We start from the raw sequence: 23909 nt of genomic DNA, 5'->3' as shown, positions 1-23909 counted from the left end.
CTCAGTCCCTGAAATGAACAGTTCTTTGGGAGCAGTTCTTTTAGTTCCTACTCTTCTCCCTCGGTAACTTCGCTCGCTAGAGTCCCAGACGGCTGGGCTGCCAAAAATGGTCCGTGACCAGCACGTGAGTATTTTACAACTGCTCGCGCTTCGCACCACAGCAGCCGAATGTACCTTTAAAAATTTACGATCATGATTGTTTTAAAGGGCATGGCAATTAGGTTACTGAGAATAAAATTATTAATGGTTGGATTTTCAGTGCATTTCCTTTAAATATCTACAGGAACAATGTTACAATACCTCTGAAATTTGGCCACAGTCACAAAATAGATCACGAACCGTGGTATTAATTTCACTTGCAAGTGGGGGTTTGGAAAAGGATTTGGAAGGAATCAGCCATGGTTTTTGAAGAAGGTACTGTTCTAGCATGTTCCTCGAGGGAAAAGGGAAAACCACGGAAAACCCTTAGAGAACAGTCGATGGGGAGATTCAAACCCACAGCGCCTCTTGAGTCCGGGTTACAGGCAAGCAGTGCTTACCGTCATGCTACACCGGTCGGCGATAAACTATGAGTTCGGTGATTACACATTATTAATATTTTGATTATGAAACTTGGGCTATAATTTCAAACTCCCTAAATATCACATTACGTGCGTTTGATTTAGGCCTATTTTAGCTTAGAGTACTTTACACCACGAACACAAAAATGTAAAAAAAATTGTGTCGATACTTACATAAATTTAGGCCAAGTTTTATGATTTCCCTACTGGTGTTTCGTATTGCAATCAATCTACACAAGTAAATTTTAATTTCACTACAAAGTTTCCTCAGCGCACTCCTGTAGAAGAGTCTCGGGCCAATCTTCTGGTTAGTCTTACTCCAACTCCTACTCATACTCCCATCACGTCCCGCTCAAATCGCATACAAACCTCTCATTGGTCGCTTGGGACTAAAAGAACTACAGCTCCGTAGTTAGTCTCCCGACACGAAAATGTAAAAGATTATGTCGACACTTACATAAATATACGCCAAGTTTTATGGTTTCGCAACTGGTATCACATATTCAATCAATCTACACAAGTAAATTTACATTTCATTATAAAGTTATCTCCGTGCGCTCCTGTAGAAGAGTCCCGGGCCAACCTTCTGGTTAGTCTTATTCCAACTCCTACTCCTAGTCCCATCACGTCCCGCTCAATTCGCATACAAGCCTCTCATTGCTCGGTTGGGACATAAAGAACTACAACTCCGTAGCTAGTCTTTCCTTGAAGAACTACTCTTCCCACCTCTCATTGGTCGGTTGGGACTAAAAGAACTACTGCTCTGTAGCTGTTCTCCCGACACGAAAATGTAAAAGAATATGTCGACACTAACATAAATAAACGCAAAGTTTTATTGTTTCGCAACTGGTACCACATAATACAACTAATGTATACAAATAAAAATTAAATTTCACTATTCATTGGCCGACCTTCTGTTCTGGTTAGTCTTACTCCTCACGGCCGACTGGATCCCTCGCTGCGCTGAGCTAGCTAGAGCGAGGCATCAAGTCGGCCGTGTACTCCTACTCTTAGTTCCATCATGTCCCGCTCATTTCGCATGCAAGCGTCTCATTGGTCGGTTGGGACTTAAAGAACTACAACTCCGCAGTTAGTCCTTCCTTGAAGACTTACTCATCCCGAGGAGCAGTTCAGTCAGGAACGACACATCTCTAATCATAATGCATTGCCGTTTCTCAACTTAAGTTCCACTGGAATATTTACGCTTGATAAGTCAACAGGGCTAGTGATAGTTCCACTCACCCGTACGGGAGTACAACGATCAAGAAACTTTCGACCTAACATCAGCAACTAAGAAAACAAGGTTATTGTCTCATCCTTAACCAATTCCTTTTGGGCTGATTAATCTATCTTCCAAAATGTAATAGTATTTAGCGTTGAGTTTCTTAAGGCAGGTACTCACTAGGAGGCTGCAACATGCAACGCAACGGTTGCTGCAACCTTGTATAATGTGTACGTTCGTCAAACTCAATGCGAACACCAGTAGTTCCGCAGCATTCGTTGTGTCACATGCAACCATGTCATCTAGTATACTCGTCATAAGTGATGTTTATATTCTGCTGCATTACCTAATCGAGGACTATAAACATCCCCGTCGTTGGTGGCAAGATGAGTTTTACAAAGGTAATGCTAATTCCAGTTTGCTTCTGGATTTGAAATCGCTAGAAATAAGTGGATATTTTAAGAATTTCACTCGTTTATCACCGACCGATTTCGAGTATTTATTAAATTTTGGTTGAACCGAAAATAAACAAGGGACACGAAATTTAGAAAAGCTGTATCTGTTCAAGATAAATTGGCACTTACTTTGAGATTTTTAGCCACCGGTGACAGCTTCACCAGCTTGCAGTATCTCTTTAGAATATCCAATCAAGTCATAAGTATGGTTACGTGAACGACGTTGATCCACGAAATATCACTGAGCGGCCGTGGCCTTAATTGAGGTTTCTCCATCTGCGTCTCTAATTTTATTTATCAGACCTATAACTGTTATTTTGAACAAAATAGTGCTCAAAGGATCTCCCGGTTGAACACCATTCATCTGTACTATTGGGCTTGAGAGGGCGATGTTGTTATTTACAGAGACATAGTTAAAATTGAAAATATGTTTTAAGATGTTTACAGACGTGTGCAAATTATTAGAATAATGCATGAATTTTGTGTTTCTTACCTCACTTAGTACAGTAACCTCTATACATATGGATGTAAAAGTATGTTTCAACCTGTTTATGTATTCTTTGGTTCATGTAGTTCACTGATGGCCCTTTGGGATATCTGAGGGAAAATTATTATAAAGAACAAGGGAATGCACACAAAGTACTAAAGAGGTCATTGTATATTGATAAATTGTTATAATTATACTTTAAAAGTGAATTACTGTTAGTTTTATAATTTATTCCAATAATTTGCACACGTCTGTAATAATGAATATCTATGACCTAAGTGTATAGTTGTTTCCAGTTTGTACATCATTGTTTCCCCTATATAGTAGATCAAATGCTTTAGTGTAGTGCTGTAGTTCATAAATATCGTGTACAAATTTCCCTTGTGGTATCGTAGTGCATGATCCATGTCGTCCATTAGATTATTTATAGCATGCATTGTGGATATTCCTTTTCTGAAGCCAAACTGTTCATCTGGTAGAAGTTGATCAACCGCCCGTTTAAGTCTTACCAAGATCGACTAGTCGGTCTTGATCTTACCATCAATAGTTTCGTCCCTCGATATCTCGCTGACTGTCGCGTATTGTATCTAAGTTACTGTATTTGATGACAGCCATCTTGCCTAGTAGCTCTTGCGCCAGAAGCCCACAAGCTAGTTTAGGGAAGGGCAACCGGCTAGAAAGAGGCCACTGAACTGTTACCATTTGTCCCAATGTACAGCAGCCATCTTACCTAGTAAGGCAGTTAAACTTGGAGTTTTATTAGCTTTGTTCGTAGTACGGTCAGAAACTATTGCCAACTATCAGACGCATGCGCACATTCAAATTCGTGTTCGTAGTAGCGATCATCAGAGTTGCTGACTACTAATGTGTTGTTCGTACAAGGTTTTCGAACTGTTGGAAACCATTGGCACACCGTTGGAACAGTTTCTGATCCTGGACGAAAACTCTTTCAGTCAGCGCATACCCACTGCCATCTATCTTCATTTCATAACTGACCTGAGAATTACTTCACGGCCGTGATTAGTTGCTCAAGTAACCTATAAAATAAGTAAAATTTACCAAATATATAACCTCAGTTCTGTATTTATGCCTAAGTATATATATATATATATATATATATATATATATATTTCAGACCTTCCGTTTTCAATTTTTAAACTTGAAGTTACGAATATAATCCTAATTAATTTCCGAAGCTCACAGAGTACACAACACTTTGGTTCAAAACAGCTGGTCTCTCGAACCACACCTGTTCGTAGTGAAACTCAGCTCGTCACGTTTCAAACTAGTTGCCAACCGCGCGTGCGCATATGGACGACAAATCGAACTATCACAGATTCGTTCTGCGAACAAACTTATTAGCATCGAATTTGGGTCTGTAAGGTTGGCACTCCTTCCCTCTGTCAGGTTGGCAAGCCTACAGACGTAGTTTTAAAATCGCCTACCAGAGCGCAGCACACGCCCCCTCGTAGCATGACAGCTGTCACACACATCCATGCCCACTTTTCAAATCACCCACGCTTTGTGGCGTCATCAGTCACGTGATTGGCAACAGTCAATGAACGCTTGATCTAGTACTGTCATAAGATACCTACTTTGAGAGCTCCTTCAAAATCGTCCATTTAATAATAATAAACCGATTTATTAGTAAACTATTTTTTCTAATATTTCTCCAGTGAGAGTACATGCCTAGTTTGTTTGTTTATTAAAAGGCAAATTATCAACGACCTTGCTTTTACAATCACCGTTTCGAGTAAAATTTACACAATAATGTACGTAATATACGAATATTTATGTTCAGTAACCGTTTGATTAATACTGAGAATGAGTATTTTTACAGTATGTTAGTTTAGCATTGCTTTCCAGCGTGGAGAACAGTAAAAAAGAGGGATATACAAGGTTGGGGAAAATATTCAATCAATATATTTAACAAGGAGCAATATATCCTAAACGACATTGTTTCACGATTTTAATTACAGCTACCTATGTGAATCTTGATTTGATGAATTAAGACCATTTAGAAGAAAAGGCATTTAACGTACTTAAAAATCAATAAATGACTTTCAATAACCCCTATTATTCACAGAAAGCTTTCAATCACTTCGTATTACACTCACAGATGTAACTCGTAACATTCGCCCTAATCGATCAGCAGATTGCCTTTGCGCGCTTCCTACAGTACGGCCTGTTACATTACGAAGGCAGTTGTGCCGCCGTCCTCTTCATCAGAAGTTCTAGCCCGCTCTCTTAACGGTGCGTCAGGACCCGTTATTTTACCCTACTCAAATAAATACTCTTTGTTAAAGGAACTCCGTTCTATCTCAGTAGTTAATACTGTATACTGAGGTTGTTGAAGGTACTTTTGGCTTTCCGAAATCCCAACTGCGTCGCTGAAAGGAAAGGACTGCGTGTTGGATATTCCATCCACCATTCAAGCCGAAGTTTCAATATCCTTTTCAGATACGAATCTATGGAGCGGGTTGGGAGGGGGGGGGGATGACTGTGGTAATTTCAAAATATATAGAAATGAAAAAATATAGAGAAGATTTTCTAACGTTCCATTTCACTGCCCGTTTATATGGAGTACAGTGATGTGAATTACTGCAGGAAAAGTTCCCAACCAAACTTGTTTCAAAACTCTCTAATTCTCTACGAACTGTTCATTGCAGTACAAGAGTTCTGGTACAGGTTTATTTGAATACATCATGCCATTAATTATAATTATTGTATTCACATTAGTGATGGGATAAACTGATACTTTTAATAATCGAATAACTTCCATCCGATTATTTAAATAATCGAATAAAATAATTGAATGAATTTCTAATATCATTCAGGCGCATCGCATGGAATAATCGGATACGTCATGAATACAGTTTTCGGTTTTAAGTGTGTCGGATGGATAATCGATTGAAATAGCGAATAGATCAACTCTTTCCAAAAATAGAAATACGCCGTTTGTTTCCAATGTACCTCCTTAATCTTTAATATTAGTAAAATAATGTTCCTTATTTAAGTAAATGCCATATTTTGACCACATAATGAAAGCAAGCCCCAGTACTACCAAATTGACAATTTCTTTTGACAATTTCTTTTAAGTAGCAGCAGACCTTCTTTAATTTTATGTCAAAGTAAAAATAAGTTCTAATATCTTTAAGATCACCGCAACTTGTTTTGATGAAGATGATGACGATATTATTATTATTATTATTATTATTATTATTATTATTATTATTATTATTATTATTATACAGCACTGGTCTCATTCACCAAATATCTTTCCCTGTGGGTTACGGCGCTGGAATAACATCCACGCTATTCCCTGCCGGTTGTAAGAGACGACTAAAAGAAGTCACAGGGGCTCTAAAATTATTTAAGAAAGGACTAAGTAAAAAACTGATAGTCAATCTACCACCCAGGCAACTGCCCTAATTGCATATCAGTGGTGATTTATTGATAGATATATTTATTATTATTATTATTATTATTATTATTATTATTATTATTATTATTATTATTATTATTATTATTATTATTATTGTCAGCTGTTATTTTACCCCGAACGAGGCTATTTCTGACTTCCAGACAAAACTAGATGGGCTTGAAGATACTCTGCAAGGGATGAACACTAACCTAGTTGTTGCTGGTGATTTTAATGCTCAAGCAGTTGAATGGAACATGCCTCAAACAGATTCTAGAGGGCGGCGTACAATGGAGATGGTCGCGAGATTGGGATTAATGGTTATCAACGTTGGTAATGTGACAACCTTTCGGCGACCAGGGTGTCAGGGAACCATACCAGATGTAACCTTTGCTTCTGAAGACATTGCGTCTAGGATAACTGAATGGCGAGTAATTGAAGAATATACTGGAAGCGATCATCAGTATATCACTTTTCTTGTACTTCAAGAGACTCCGAATCTAAGGATTACCACGCCCAAGTCAGAAAGATGGAACATAGCCACTATGGACAGAGAAAAATTTCATGAAGTAATACAGAATGGAATGGATTGTATGACGGATACATGTCACGGAGGCAAAAGAAGCATTATTGCTAATAAATGCGTGGAACACACCATGAGACTCCTTCAGCAAGCATGCGACGCATCTATGACCAGAATCAAACAACGGAGAGGCAAGCGTCCAGCATATTGGTGGAATGAAGAAATTGCTGAGTTGAGGAAACAATGCCTGCGACTCAGACGAAGGACACAAAGAGCACGACATAACGACGCAGCTCTCTCAGTAGAGTATAAGACTATGAAGAAAAGACTGCGAAATACAATTAAAAAGAGTAAAGCCGACAAGTGGTGGGAAATGTCCAAGGAAGTGGATGAAAATCCATGGGGATTAGGGTATAAAATTGTCATGAAGAAATTCGGGATGATACCAAGCCCTATCATGGATCCACGCACCATGGAAGAAATAGTACACACACTATTCCCTGATCATGCAGAGAGGATTGATGATGAGGCCGAGAAAGAACTAGACAATGTACCACCTTTTACAATTAAAGAATTGATAACAGCAATTAATTCCCTTAGAAATAAGAAAGCCCCTGGTCCAGATGGTATTCCAGCAGAAGTACTAAAGGTGGCAGCCGAATTATGTCCTCAACTGCTGTTGAGAATGTATAATCATTGTTTGAAAGCGGGAATTTTTAGCTTTCGTTGGAAGATAGCTAGATTGGTTCTGATCAGTAAAGGGAAAACTGGGGGTTACAGACCTCTATGTATGCTGGACACTGCCGGGAAAGGTTTAGAGAAGCTTCTACAACCGAGAATACTTGCAGCAGTCCGATTAGCTGGCGACCTATCCGACCAACAACATGGATTTCGCAGAGGTCACTCAACGCTAGATGCTGTGAAGGAAGTGGTGAAGACAGCAGAACGAGCTCAAACGGGTAATCATTATTCTAGGAAACTGACGCTTCTTGTGACTCTAGATGTTAAAAATGCTTTCAACTCGGCAAGATGGAGTGATATTTTGGAAGCTCTAGAAGAAACTTTCAAGCTACCAGAATATCTCATGTATATACTGCGAGACTATTTGAAAGACCGTACATTGTTATACGACACGGAAGACGGTCAGAGAAGAAAACGGCTCACAGCTGGTGCAGCGCAAGGCTCAATTCTCGGACCACACCTTTGGAACATCATGTATGATGATTTATTACGGCTGGAGATGCCAGAAGATGTAAAACTTGTGGGTTATGCTGATGATGTGGCTGCTGTGATAGTAACCCGTAACCTAGAGCTGGCTCAATTTAAATTGAATCAGGTGATATGACGTGTCAAAGAATGGATGATAAATCACAAGTTAGAACTCGCAGATCACAAAACGGAAATTGTCCTCCTGACGAGGAAAAGGATTAATACTGTTGTACCGATGCAGATCGGACAGATAGCCATCGAAACAACTAGGAGCACAAAATATCTTGGTGTAACGCTTGATACTAAGCTTACATATTGGGACCACATCCAACGGGTAACAGATAAGGCAGCGAAAACCATGACTGCACTGAGCAGACTCATGGGAAATATCAAGGGACCGATATCTAGTAAAAGGCGGCTTCTCATGTCAATTGTTCAATCGATACTGCTATACGGTTCGGAAATTTGGGCTGAATCGTTAAAAATTGTGAAATATCGGAGAAGAATTGCAGCTGTACAACGGAGAGCAGCTTTACGAATTGCTTGCGCATATCGCACAGTATCAGAACCCGCGATTCTAGTAGTAGCAGCAGTAGCTCCCATTGACTTGTTGGCCTTCGAAAGACAAGAAATTTGGCTCACACAAGAAGAGTTAGGTAGGAAAAGGGCAAAGGCTTTGGCTCTTAGTAGCAGAATGCAACGATGGCAAACAAGATGGGAAGATGATTCTAGAGGGAAATGGACGAAAAGGCTGATACCTTCTCTGGGCGTATGGGTTGGCCGAAATCATGGTGAAGTGAACTACTATCTCACACAGTTCCTGACAGGTCATGGATACTTCCGAAAATTTCTTCATAGGCTAGGGCTAGCAACTAGTCCGGTGTGCATATACTGCGGCGATATCGATGACGTATCACATACTTTCTTTGTGTGTGTTCATTGGCTGCCACAAAGAAGATGCTTAGAAGTTATGCACGGAGAATTGACGCCAGAAGGGATCGTGTCAGTAATGCTACGAAGTCGAGAATCTTGGGACCAGGTGGCAGTCTACGTAGAAAATATTCTGCGTCAAGAGAAGAAGGACCTGGACGATTACGACAGATAGTAAAGCAGAAGAAGGAAGATGAAGCACAAGATGCATTAAGCACGACATCCGCCCTGAAGTAATGCGAGAGCGGTTCCGGGGCGGAGATAAACGTCGTGGGAAAAGGGAGTGTGGTTTTTAGTGGGTAAGAATCTCCACACACTTGTTGAGTGCGGACCCTCACAAGCGTCTTATGAAAGATTTTCCACACTCCCTCGCAAAAAAAAATTATTATTATTATTATTATTATTATTATTATTATTATTATTATCATCGTATCAGAAATATCATTTACACAGTTCAATATGCAATACTAAACTACATAAATAATAACACAGATTAAAATCAAAGCACTTCACACTAATACCGACCAGAACCTAGCAACATCAAGTGCATTCCGTATTGCATGAAAAAAATCATCTTCATTGTAGGAAGATGGACACAATGAACACTGGAGCATATGGTGCATAGTTTGTTATTCGCCACAGTCACATTTGATGTTGATTTATTGAGTATATAAGTGAGGGAGTCAATGAGTGAGTGATTGAGTGAGCGAGCGAGCGTTGTTTGGAGATCACCGGTCGCTTAGCCGAATTCAGGCATTGTTTCCACTCATTTGTGCCAGGCTCCTTACTTTCATCTATCCTGACCGAACTTGTTTCTTTTCGACCCTGACGATATTAGGTTTCCGAAGCCAAGGGAGTTTTTCATGTTCACGCCCTTCGTGGCTCTTGTCTTTATTATGCAGATACCTTCATTTTTCGAAGTTTCAGGCGCCTTCCATTTTTTCTGTGATTAGTATTAATAGAATTTGGTTGCCCATTTGTACTTCCTCTTAAAACAGTAATCACCCCCACCCCTTTCCTTCATTGTTTTCAACCCTTATTGTTTTATATTGACCCTTTACAGATTTTCTTGACTGGGGAAAGAACCACCATCACAAAATATCATCATCATCATCATCATCATCATCAGTGTTGCCAACTCCAGCCATCCTGAGTCTTTTTGAAGTCATTTAGCGACAAAATTTCAAAGATAGCTACTAGCGACTTTGCCATTTAGAGAAAATTCTAGCGAATTTTAATATCTGACTAGATAAATTTGACGAGTCGAGTAGTCAACACTAGCATCACGCTTTGCGTAATCGCGTGGGCTCGTGATGAAATATATTAAGAAGTAACATGTGAATGTATGACTCACGTGTAGGGTTACCATAAGGTTCAGGATGGAATACAGGACGCTAACATGGGAGCACTTGCCCCCATACATATAGTGGTACGGGGACGCATTCCCGTTTTTGGGTATTTGCTCCCGGAAAAATATTTGATTTATTCATCCTTGCCCCCGTGTTCAAGACCAAAAGTTGGTGCCTATGGTTCCAGCGAGTATGTTTGGGTAATTCCATGTGAACTATCCCATCCATTAACAAAACTCACTTGTTATATGATGTTAATGTTAAAAATCAAATAGAGAAATAGTAAGAAATCATACTTTAAGTAAAATATCTACTTTAGAGACCACTCCAAAATTGTATAATATTCAATATTATTTACATAGATTTTTAAGTAACAGATGGGACAGCTCACATGGAATTACTCATTTCTCAAAAACACGAGTAAATGAAAACTAAAAACAGCATTTATTTATCTTTGCTTAAAGATATTTATGACATATACTTTTCTAAACTTGACACACTTTTTAGGAACTCATCATTTTTAAATGTAATCATGAAATTCCTGACAAGATATTAATTTCAAATTGTATTGCAGCAATAATATTTTTTTTAACAGATTCTACTTTCAGTCTGTTTCTGTCACCTAGCCATTGTGAATTCATTAAAGAAAAAAATTATTTCCACACATGCATTATGGCCAGGTAAACAGAAATAGAACTCAGCCAATTTAAACAATTCAGAATATTGCTCAATGAATTTACATTTCTTGAGAAACTTAACCCACTTATTACTATCTAACATGGATACAAAATAATTTTCATCATTATTCAATTTTTCTTACAAAGTTTATCAAACACAATGCTTAGTTAAATGCAAGAATCATCAATTTTGTGGCCCCGTTTCATTAAAAATTTAACTGTCTCTCCTATTTGCCCTTTCCATGTTGGAACATTCACCAAAACCATCCATTCAAAACATGTTAAGTCAGTGAATGAACTCAACCACTTCCGCAAATATTTGTCACACGTTGCATATCATTCATGAGCTTCCTGCTTTTGTGTGGTCACTCAGATTGTTTAAGATTTCTTGAACGCTTAATGAACCAAAATGTTGTTCATGACTTTGCTTGAGATTTTCTGCCACTGATTCTAATATTTAAACAACTTCAATAACTGTAGATTCCTGCTCTTAGAATGGATATTTGGAATGTTTGAGAAAGGGATTGAAGGAAATGGAGGTAGGCTTTGGCAAGAGGATTTTGAAAAAAAGATTTCAAATATTTTGGACAATTCTCAATTGACAGGAAATAGGATTGAAGAGGTTGAAATAGTGACAGGACTCTCTCCACAGCAGGGAAGATGCTCAACCACCTTGTCTTTGAATGATGTAGTAGATCTTGATGAGAAACACTAACAAAATCACAGAACTTTTAAGGGTATTTACCCTAACTGTGTAGATGAAAAAATGATTGAACAACTTCATTACAAGTGTCTTTATATCAATATTCAAAATATCAGTTCCAGCATGTAGGGTATTATCCAGAATATGGGCAGGGCATCCCACACCTAATAAATTGTTACCACATTCCAAATCATTCTTCAAATGACAGAATACATTATTTCCTTCTCTTTTTCTTAGGGCACCAAAGTTAGTATTAGTGTTGTTGTCCCCAAATGCAACTACCTTTCTTGAAATATCAAATGTTTTTACAGTCTTCGACAAGTAATTGGAAATAGTGACAGAAGTTTCATTTTCTAGTTCATCAAATTCAGTAAACTTAGTCTGTGTACCTACACTCTTATCAAAATACTGAATAATCACCGGAAACATTTTATGATACCTTTTGCTGCTAGCATCTGTAGTTATGCTTAGAAAATTCACATGTTTTATATTATTTTGGAAATCATTTAGAGTATGGGGAGCAAGAACTTTATTTACAATTGCTTCAGTTTTTGTTTTCCCACTCGAAAACATAAATGCATATTTGAGTCTTTAAATATCTTGCTGTACTTCTTACAGCTACAAGTGGCTGAATTGTGTGACATGTGATACTTGATGGAATATACGCAAAAGCACCTTCAGCTGCTGCGACATTCTTGGCTTCATTGGTTTGTTCACTGAAGTGTCCCTGAAGTACTGGTGTTCTTGAAACAGCAGACAGAGCTTTCTTATGCTTCCCTGTTAATGAATGCTTGGAGGCATCCCCATTACTTCCATGGGACACGTTGACATATGTACTAAAAATATAAATTCAGTTGTTAAGAAACGCAATTATGTTTCTCTTGCATTCAATTCACTTTTAATAATCAAGTTAGTGCCGAAATAATTTCGGTAAAGAATCATAACTTTCTACTGTCGAGGCTGAGTAAAGGTTTAACATAATTTAATCTAATCCGGCACTTGTACACTTGAGGTGGTACGGGTAGGCAAATTAGCATTACGAAATTGTTATTGATATTATATATTACATAATAAAACACACGCAAAAAATGCAAATGTCTCTAATCCTTTATAAATGTAATCTAATTTAAGCTAACCTAATTTAACCTTTGAACTTAACCTAAAGGACCACGATTCGAAACCGTAATTTCTAACGGGAATAAAAGTAAAAGTAGGGCTATTAAGAAATAGGCCAAATTGTAAATACGGTTGTTCAGATTAACTGCAGTGAACGTTATTGGTCCCAACTAACTTCACGTTCTCGCAAATTGAAATAAATGTTATAAATGTCTAATCTAACCTATTCTGTTACACCACAGAATATTATTTTCATTTACTTACCGTACTTGCACAAATCGCAGTATGCTTCATGTTCATTTCTTTTACGCTTAACCGATGGCAAATCGTTTGTCCATGAATCGTTGAATTTTGAAAGTCTCTTTTTCTGACATTATACAATTTTTCCAAAAGATCCGTTGTGTAACTGTATTCCGTGAATGGTATATTACTGAAACACGCAAATAAACTAAAATAGACGAATGTTGAAGACAGTTAATATGACGAAACTACGTCGAACACTGTGTAAAATGTCAACTTAGCAATAGTGGCCAAGAAACACGTTGCTCCCGGGCGGAAGTGGATAGCGTTAGCCGCTGACGGTATGGGAGCGAAATGCGGCTTCCGGGGCGACTAGCTTTACGGCATGGAGGTATGGCTGACGTAGGCTATACGTACATGAGACAAAGGTATCTTAGCGAATTTTAAACATTTAGGCGGAATATCTCTTGCTGGTTTCACCTGATTTATGGTGTATTTCAGAGGATTATTAGCAATTTGAAACTGAAAATGGCTTGGAATATTGGATAAAATGAAAGTATATTCTAGGCCTGATTATACTCAAACATTTTTTCTTCAAGAGGTCACAAGACAGTAAATGTGTATACCTACACTAAAAAGGTACAAACCCCTGGCGAAACAACCTCGAAGGGCCAGGGCCTACGAAGCGACTGCTGCTCAGCCATAAGGCCTGCAGATTAGGTGTCGTGGAGTCAGCACGACGAATCCTCTCGGCGGTTATTCTTGGCTTTCAGGACCGATACCTACACTAGAAAGGCAATAAAATAGACGCCATACAAACGAAACATATGCATAAAAAATTATAGCTTAGTGAGTTTAGACGGGAAATATCTGCGAATGATGATTAATTGAAAATACATTGTAATCAGGTTTTGAACCATATTTATTATCAGGACAAAGGCAGCATATGTATGCGTGTATATATACATATACAACTTCACATTGGATTAGGCCTATACACTTAATAAACAAAATATATACACGTTACAAAATAATCAGTCACCATTGATCTGCATTTAGGGCACCGACCCAGATGGCAGATTCCCTATCAGTTGTTTCCTTAGTCTTTTTTTGACATGATTTCAAAGAAGTTGAAAATGTATCGAACATCTCCCATTTTGTTCGGGTCCAGCATTTCCTTCTCACAGCCATAACCCACTTTTTAAATATTTCCGGACGTTTCCACGGAAATCTGCGATTGAAGTTATAAATTCTGCAACAGTATCATTCTGACTATAACCTATAAAACGTAACGTACGACATTTAGTACCGGTATGCCAAAATATCATGTGAGATATCTCCATAAACATAAAATACTTAATGACAAGAGCCAAACCGGAAGAAAATAGTAATTATCGTTTTAAAATACCATATTTATAGCTTTGCAGTTAGATAGTGCTGAGACTGCTTACCTTTGGAAATGAAGCTTTTGTGAGTTCACAACTGGTTTCTTCTGCTACCTGTTAGCGCAACCATATGCTACACAAGAAATAGGCATCTTGATTGTATCACAAATTTGACGTACGGTCAGATATTACCAAAAGAGTCCATCAAACACAACACATCAGCTAACTTCCAGGCTCTGTATCTAGTCAACTTTGCCGTACACGAGGTGGCGTGACTAGCCAAGGAACAGGAAGCAGTTTTCTGCGAGAGCTACCACTACAGTCAGCATTCCAGTATTACCTATAGTTCAATGGTCAAGCCTGTTACCATGACAACAGATTCTGCTTCAGGATGGCCAACCAACAAAATTCTATTCCCCTTCAAAAGTGTGTTTGTCCAACCCTTGTCTCGTTTCCCTACGGGGTCGGGTATGAGGTGAGATGAAACTGTCGTGGCGGGCTCTTATGATCGGATGCCCTTCCTGACGACAACCTCGTCAGAGGAGTTAATGAGATGAAATGAATGACGTGATATATGATAGTAGGGAGAGGGTGAAACCCGGTGCCGGCTCATCGCCCACTCCTGTCGAATAGCACCAAGGGGTCTGCCCTCACTCCATATGAGCACTGCGGGGAGGTTTGGAATTTAATCCAGGCTTTTGGCACGCAATCTAGTGATTAGAAATTGTATACCACCACCTCCCCTACCCTGCCGGCCAACATTCTGATGGTGAACATTTTTTCGACCAACGGGACGCGAACCGGCTAAACTCGGTGTCAGACCATTTAGACTTCAGCGCCTTAACGATCACAGCCACCAGGCGGGCTATTCCCCTTTAAAAGTATTTGAGAAAATTTTAAAATAATAATTTGCTCTGATTTTTAAAATTCAGGGCATTTAGGAATTTTTAAAAATTCAGTCAGGACGTCGGGACACATGCTCAAATTCAGGACAATCCCGCTTTTTCAGGACGTATGGCAACCCTACTCACGCGTGGAGCACGAGTTTGTACTATTTTTGGACGGCTTTTCAGAGGCCGATCTTCCCATCCACATACTTCCTGTAAGGAAATGGAGGTATGTAATTTTAATTTCCCTGTGATTATATTGATGAGATGATGACAACATTTTTGGATCACGTTTCATTCGATGATTTCGAGACCATTCGCTATTCGATTGCTTCATTCATTCGAATGGAATTTCGAATGAATAATAGAGAAAGTAATTGTATGGAAAAATGATCTAATAAAATTAAATAATCGAATAAGCTATTATTTCTTATTCGATTATCCCATACTAATTCACATAAGGAAATTATTCCGTGTGCTGGAATAATTAATTGTTTCTTACCACTCCTGACACCATACGCCTATTAAAACACATATAATAGTAAGTATTTCTTAAAATTTCTACAATGCATTTTTACACTCGATGATGATATTTATGTTATTTCATTCTTATATACACACATATATATACTGTATATGTCAAGTTCAGTGGGCAGTTTTACGCTCCACACCCCAATATATTCCAATTAACAGATGTCCTCGAGGAAGTTTAGGAATTTAATTTTGATACTGTACCTATAATAACAAATGTAATCATAGCTACTGAAGAAGCAATAGACAATCCTCAGTCTGTTGAAAGTGGGGAGGAAAATAAGTTTACTGGGGAACCATTCCTGTACTGACCCTTCAACAATTTGGGAACCAACTCGAGTGTCTCCTCGAAAATTGTTGAAAACCTCTTCAGTCCAGCTGAGTTGCGAGGCCTAGGGCGTGTTTCATTTTCACGCTCTTCGTGTCGAACTTACTCCACTTTCCTTCTGGTTAGTGGCAGGATGCTTGCCCAGTTGTACTTCATTTTACAACAATAATTACCACACTAGGCACAACTATTTGTGTCAAGACCTATGAGATAGGCAATGTGAAGCTTTCTCAGTGTGCAACGCGGCCTGTAATATTTTAATATTCCGTGTTCCTTCTGTCCCTCAGGAAGTTCCAGATATAATAGTAAATCTGAAGGTTTCTGTTCAAAAAGTAGCTGTAGTCCACTTATATTTATGCGACATATAAATTTGTTCACTTTGTTTCAGGTTTTAACAGGTTAAAAGGTTGTTAGGACACCAATGGAGTTCAGTATCTCAGATATAAGACGCTTGGCTGATATACTGAAACCTCCCGAGACGCCTGACAGCGATGATGATCTACCTGAAACAAGTTCGGCAAGATTAGGTGAGTTTGTTGGTGTAGTGAATAGATTAAAATGAAAAGGGGGAATCACTTGCAGTCAACTATGTGCTACCATATTATTTCAAAGAATCTGTATCCTGGATGACACAACAACATATCTTAACAATGCTCGTAGACGTTCAGAGAGCACAAGTCACAGTCAGAAAGAATGCAAAAATGGATCCATTTCAAACTCCCACATCCTCCCCACTCTGGTCGACCTCCAGTGGGATGACCAGCTGCGCTGGACGTGTGATCTGTAGTCCATCAGTCGTGCGGAGTATCAGCGTCCTGATGTGGCCGTCTCGTCCTTGTCGTAACTCTTCGATGAGTGATTTCTCCCACATATGACGGCGGCGTGAGTCATTTTGTGGAAGAACTACATCTCCCACTCGTAAGGGAACTTATCTTCCATGTGTCTGCCGGATATGACGATAGTTTCTCAGTTCCAAGAGATATTCTTTGGTCCATCTTTTCATAAGATCGTTTGCTGCCTTTTGCTAAAGTCTGAATTGTCGTTTCAAGTCTTTGTGCAGAAGTGGTTCAGATCCAGTAGGGATATAATTCAATCGTCTTCCGATGTTTAGGAAGTGAGCAGGCGTTAAAGTGGTGGGGCCTTCATCCTGGAGTAATGGACGTGAATTTATTGAGGCCTTCACACTGACCAGAATTGTGTTAAGTGTTTCATGGTCTACTTGTCTGAGTCCTAAGACCTTTCTAACACACCGCTTAACTGTGCCGATCATACGCTCCCACCATCCTTCCCACCAAGCAGTACGTGGAGCAATGAATTTCCAGTTACTTCCATTGGTTGCAACGTATTGGGAAGTTTCGTTTTGTTGAATGATAGTAGTTACATCTTTGAGTTCCTTACTGGCTGCATGGAAGGTAGTAGCGTTATCTGAATATAATTTACTGTGTGTGGAATTCCTCTACGACTGGTGAAGCGTTGAAAGGCGAGTAAGAATTTGTCTACAGTCATGTCGGAAGTAAGTTCCAGGTGAACAGCTCGAGTAGTGGCAAAAGTGCGTAATAAGACATACACTTTTCGTACAGTGTCGCCTTGCTTTGTATACAGCGGGCAAGTGAAATCTAAACCTGTGACTTGAAATGGAGTTGCGCACTTAACGCGGTTCCCTGGTAATGGAGCTTCAGGAGCTTGCCCGTGAGGGTTATTCGCGAGCTTGCATAGTAAACTCATTCGAAGAACTTTCTTGATGGTTTGTCGTGCTCGAACGATCCTGAATTGTTACCGAAGTCCCAAGTGATGCAGTTTAATATGAATTTTTCTGATCAATAAATGTGAGAAGTGATGATTGCAATCAAGAAAGAGTGGGTGTCTCTCATTAAACGATGTTTCAGTGAACTGAGGTCGACCTCTTAGGCGGATCATATTGTCTTGCAGAAATTGTTGGAAACGTTTAATTTTAGAGATCTTCGAGAGTGGTAAATGCTCCCGTAAAGCTTTATACTCCTCAGGAAAGCTTTCTTGTTGGGCCGTATAAATTAGATAATGTCGACTGGTTTCCATTTCAGAAGCCGCCAGTTCCCGTAACGTATTTCTCTGTTACGTATGTTATTCATGAAACAAAAAATCCATCCTATTAATCGGAGTAGTTTGAAGTAGGAACTGTACTTGGAAATATCAAGAAGGGGAATTTGAATGGTAACGGCAAGTGTTTGATGAGTAGTCATTCTAAATTCTAGGAGTGTATTGTGCTCAGATATGGAATCTTGAGGCCAGTGTTGTGGTGAAGCTCGAAGCCAGGTAGGACCATACCACCCTGTTTCAGTCGAACGTAGGTCTTGGGCTCGAATTCCTCTTGATAAATGATCTTCCGGATTATTAAGTCCTGGGCAGTGCACCCACTCTGGTGGTGAAGTGTACGAGATGATCTCGGTAACGCAATTGCAGACGAATGTTTTCCAACGATGAGGTTCGCTGTGAATCCACCCAAGTGTAACAGTGGAGTCAGTCCACATTGTTGCCTTTGTAATATCATTATTTGTGGCCTTAGAGAAATATTGTAAAATTCTCGCTCCCACCATCGCTGCAGGCAGTTCTAGATGAGATAAAGTGATCTTCTTTACCGGTGCTACTCTAGCTTTGCTGCATACTAGTCGCACTGTCGTGTCATTGTTAAATTCCGTACGCAGGTATATAACACCTCCATATGCTCATTCCGATACATCACAGAAAACATGTAACGCAGAGGTCTCAAATCGTGAATTTTCAGCTCCTATCCATCGTGGAAGAGAAATACCTGAAATATGGTGGATATTGGAGCACCATAACAACCATTTTGCACCAATATCGAAAGGAAGTGTTTCTAGCCATCCAATACCTCTGTATCAAGTATCTTGGAATAGTAATTTGCCAATTATTAAGACTGGTGAGAACAATCCGAGTGGGTCGTAGAATTTTGAAATAAGTCGAAATAGTAGGCGTTTGGTACTAGGTTTTCTAAATAGTGAATCAAGATATCACCAGCGATGAGAGAGAAGGCATCAGGCTCGGTATTCCAATCAATGCCAAGAACTTTGTTCTTACATGAGGCACTATATTCACAGCCTTCCATGAGTCCTGTAGAGATTCAGAGTTACTAGCCCATTTCGACATAGGAAGCTTGTATATGTTCATGAGTGCGATAAGGTCTCTATTGTGCAGATAGCAGTTTCGTCTGTCGTAGTTTATGGTTGTGTGTAAGTGAAATGATGTTTGGTGGAGTAGTCGGATGAGCAGAATACACATTTTGGGTGCAATAATTCGTCCGTAGTTTTCTACATTCTCTCTCAGAGCCCTCAGAGCTTGTATGCGACGATTGCATTCCATATACATTTATAATTTAACCCGCGAGTGGTCGCTATATGAGATTTTCTCTCACATTATTTTTTACTGTGATATTACTTCACAATGATGAAAGTGAGGTGACTGTTCCCTCTTCTAGCTGAGTTTATAACTGTCGTGAGTAGAGCGATTCACTTTTGAAGGGTAAGCACCCCCTCCCCTAGTCAGAACAAAGGTTCCTATATATCCGTGCGCGCCGTGTGAGAGTTTCTCTCATCGCGCGACCAATGGCGTTGGTGTTATTTTGAAGTTGAGCGGAAAACTTACTCCTGTTGTAAGCGTTAGTATTTGTATTATGAGCACTTATTGTTTTTGAAAATGCTATTGTGTTCAGAAACCTTGCTTTTTACGTAAATTTTACTAGATATAATGCATGTGTGAGATTTTATTTCTTTTACAACTCCAGAACGAAAATTATTTTTATGTACATTGCATATGTTATTTTAAGTAGCAATTTGTGTCTTTAATAAACAGCTAATCATTTCATATTTATGTCAGGCTCCATGGCTAAATGCTTAGCGTGCTGGCCTTTAGTCACAGGGGTCCCGGGGTCGATTCCCGGCAGGGTCGGGAATTTTAACCATAATTGGTTAATTTCACTAGCATGGGGGCTGAGTGTATGTGTCGTCTTCATCATCATTTCAAACTCATCACAATGCGCAGGTCGTCTATGAGAGTCAAATCAAAAAACCTGCACCTGGCGAGCCGAACTTGTCCTCGGACACTCCCGGCGCTAAAAGCCATGCGCCATTTCATTTTCTTTATTTCATTTTTACGCCTCACAAAACTGTAAAAAATGTCACATTTATTTTAATGTGAGAGAAAGTCTCACGCGCGACCACTCGCGTTACATTTTGGCTAGCGACCACTCGCGGGTTAAGGAATTAGGAGAGATAGATCGAATGGGTTTGAGATTATCTAGGTAATCTAAGCATGTCTGTATAATTCTATTTTTATCACCATATCTATACTGCAAATTTCGTTTGGTTTCTTCATAATTTTCTGCAGTGACGGCGATACCATCAATGAGACGTTTAGCTACTCCTTCCAGATGACCTCTCAAGAAAACACGTTTATCAGTTGTATATACTGTCTGGTTCTTGTCTACAGATGATTGATGATTGGAACTGTTCCCAAGAGCAAGACCATGTTTCGATGTTACCGTTAAAAGGCTCAAGTTTGATAGTGGGCAGTTTTATTGAATGTGTGATTGCAGAGGGTACTGTGTTGGGGGCATTAATACTGAGAGAAGATGTTAAAATAGCTGTACTTTCGTTAATGCCGTGTGTAGCGCGCTGCATGGCTCGTTTGGCCGTGTCAATATACTCCTCACATTTTTCGATATCAGGTTCAAACTCTTGATCCGAAAGAAAGTCGTGTATTACGTCATCTATGCTAATAAGTTTGTCTAATGTCTCTTGTAGTCTCTTTCGGTAATATTGATATTCGTTCAACGGTGTAGTGTCACTGAAGCTGTTAATAGCATTAATAAATCGTGTAGCATTTGCCCTTTCCGTAGTGCATTTCCGTTTCAAGTTATGTTATCTATCTAATGAAGTTTCTGACATTTTGTTAGTGAATGAAAGCGGAGCAATGAATGTTATCGTTTCTGGTGGCAATAAATATCTCTTGAACGATATGTGCTTAACTAACGATATGTGCATAACTAAAAATGGACCAAATAAAATTGAAATTCTAAGTGGAGTAAGTAGCATTGCTAAAGCGAGCGAGGTACTTCCCTTTATCAGGCCGTAGTCTGCAGATGTATGTTTACGAAGTTGCCGAAGTACAATATAACCTGAATGTTCCTTTATTTTGAGTCAAAGATTCAAAGTACGTCGGTTCATTCAATCGAGTATTTCGGTACCAACAAATGTAGTGAATAGATTAAAAATGAAAAGGGGGATCACTTCCAGCAACACCTCCTAGATAATAAGGCCTAACAACAGCGTAGTGACGTCACGCTACGGAGGCGATGGCAATGCAGAGAAACGCGGAACATAGTTAAACACAGACATGAATTTAATATTTTTTGCCAACGGAATAATTTATTTACTAACAAATAGCGTTTCAAATTTGAAGGATATTGAATTATACTGTCGTTATTACCGTATTTTAGTGACTCTGCCATTAAAGATAAACAGCAGACAGTTGTAAAACACGACAGCATTTTGCAATGTTAACTCACTTAGGCCGAATTGCTAACATCACAACAGAATGTTACAAACATATTTCAATTTAAATAGGTATTACGTGATCTGTCCACCTCTGTGGTGTAGTGGTTAGCGTGATTAGCTGCCGGCTCTGCCACGAAATTTGAAAAGTGGTACGAGGGCTGGAACGGGGTCCACTCAGCCTCGGGAGGTCAACTGAGTAGAGGTGGGTTCGATTCCCACCTCAGCCATCCTGGAAGTGGTTTTCCGTGGTTTCCCACTTCTCCTCCAGGCGAATGCCGGGATGGTACCTAACTTAAGGCCACGGCCGCTTCCTTCCATCTTCCTTGCCTATCCCTTCCAATCTTCCCATCCCTCCACAAGGCCCCTGTTCAGCATAGCAGGTGAGGCCGCCTGGGCGAGGTACTGGTCATTCTCCCCAGTTGTATCCCTCGACCAAGAGTCCCACGCTCCTGGACACTGCCCTTGAGGCGGTAGAGGTGGGATCCCTCGCTCAGTCCGAGGGAAAAACCGAACCTGGAGGGTAAACAGATGATGATGATGATGATTACGTGATCTTAAAAGAAAACTAGCACGTATAATATTAGCATAGGCCTAACATCTAAGCTGATGTAGCATCACTGGCAGTATTTGCACATGAGCCTACAATGTTTCCTCTCTTGAAGTTCATGTATGGTTTAATGAGAATTTCACCTACCATCGATGTTACTAATTTGTAATTCTGTTCGAAACCTTTATGTATTCCAGAAAGTATGTAAGTTTCTAACCTAATATTGGACTACCATTCGGACTGGAGCCTACTCTTTTAAAAGTATTGACATATTGTGGCAACATTAAATTGCTACTCTCTCATAAATTTGTAAAAATCGCACGGCGCAACAGCCCTGAAGGGCTTGGCCTTGATCCTGCTCAGCCCGAAGGCCTGCAGATTACGAGGTGTCTTGGGTTCCGCATGACGAATCCTTTCAGCCGTTATTCTTGGCTTTCTAGACCTGGGCCGCTATCTCACCGTCAGATAGCTCGCAAATGTAAACACGCAGGCTGAGTGGACCTCAAACCAGCCCTCAGATCTAGGTAAAAATCCCTGACTTGGCCTGGAATCGAACCGGGGCCTCCGGGTAAGAGGCAGGCATTATATCCCCTCACCACGGGGTCGGCCATAAATTTGTAAACATGAGGAGATATCAGACAGAAGGTTGAACAAATAACAAGAAAATCATGCACATACTCCTTTATGAACTAAGAAATGTTTTAACTATGGCTATTAAATTAACTGTGGGGATATCATCCTCGGTGTCCAATTCACCAACTAGGACTAGAATTAACTTATTTATTGAATCTTTCTACACATTGTTACACTCATTCCTTGTGATGCAGCTATGATGTTTTGTAACTAAAGAATATACCGCATTTATATTAGTAATTTTGTCCACATATACATTAGAAATATTTTTACTTTAATAAAACCCGTTTAGAATAAAGGCCATGTCTTATAAGATGATTACATATGCCATGCAGTATGGTTGCCTTGATGTATCGACGTACAGAAAAATTACTTACATTCCCTTCATCACAGTACAACAACCATCAGGTAACAACGTGTTTATTGTACTTTTCAGCTGTGTTGAAATTCTGTGTATGAGATATGTACTATCTTCAATGGCTCTGTTTATTGCTCCTTTCTATTCTACATTTTTGCCTGGTTCTTTTAACTACTCCTCTTCCAAGACCATGATTGTCAGAGACAGCAGTGGCTTATATCTTTTCCAACTGCCCATCATATTTATAGTCACATTCTGGCAGGATCAGTACCAGTTACTTCCCATAAAATATCACCGACTTTGAAATATCTGTGGCATACCTGTAAAATAATGTATCACCGTGAGCGAAATTCGTGCATTTACAGAGTGAATCGGCCTACACCAGCAGCTCCTGTAGGTGGTATGTTTTAATGCGTATAATAATAATAATAATAATAATAATAATAATAATAATAATAATAATAATAATAATAATAATAATAATAATAATACGGTAATAATAATAATAATAATAATAATAATAATAATAATAATAATAATAATAATAATAATAATAATAATACCGTTGAAATAATGTATCCCATGATTGTGATCTAACATAACCTTATATCATTAAAGAGTAAATATGCCTACATATCACCAGCTGTTGCGTGTAGTTAAATACGTCAAAGGCCTATACTCATTATGATTGTGTGAGAATGTAATAATAATAGTTACTCACCATTGAGTTATTAGTAAATCTGTAGTCTTGTCTTGGAATTGCACGTAAACATATCTGCCGCATAACCTCGTCTTTCGT

At 39.2% G+C, this 23909-nt stretch overlaps 1 protein-coding gene across 1 annotated transcript in view; it reads left to right on the top strand.

Annotated features, from left to right (window-relative positions):
- Dnaaf6 (Dynein axonemal assembly factor 6) overlaps nt 1-23909 on the top strand; it is a 70241-nt gene that overhangs the window by 729 nt on the left and 45603 nt on the right. Inside the window, exon 2 of the mRNA XM_067150807.1 lies at nt 16412-16550. Coding sequence (XP_067006908.1) covers nt 16445-16550 — 106 coding nt within the window. The 5' untranslated portion in view covers nt 16412-16444. The remainder of the gene's footprint in view (nt 1-16411; nt 16551-23909) is intronic.

Source organism: Anabrus simplex, chromosome 7 (genome assembly GCF_040414725.1).
Source record: "Anabrus simplex isolate iqAnaSimp1 chromosome 7, ASM4041472v1, whole genome shotgun sequence".
NCBI lineage: Eukaryota > Metazoa > Arthropoda > Insecta > Orthoptera > Tettigoniidae > Anabrus > Anabrus simplex.
Note: the sequence above shows the minus strand (reverse complement) of the source record. Positions and strands in the feature narration are given on the sequence as shown.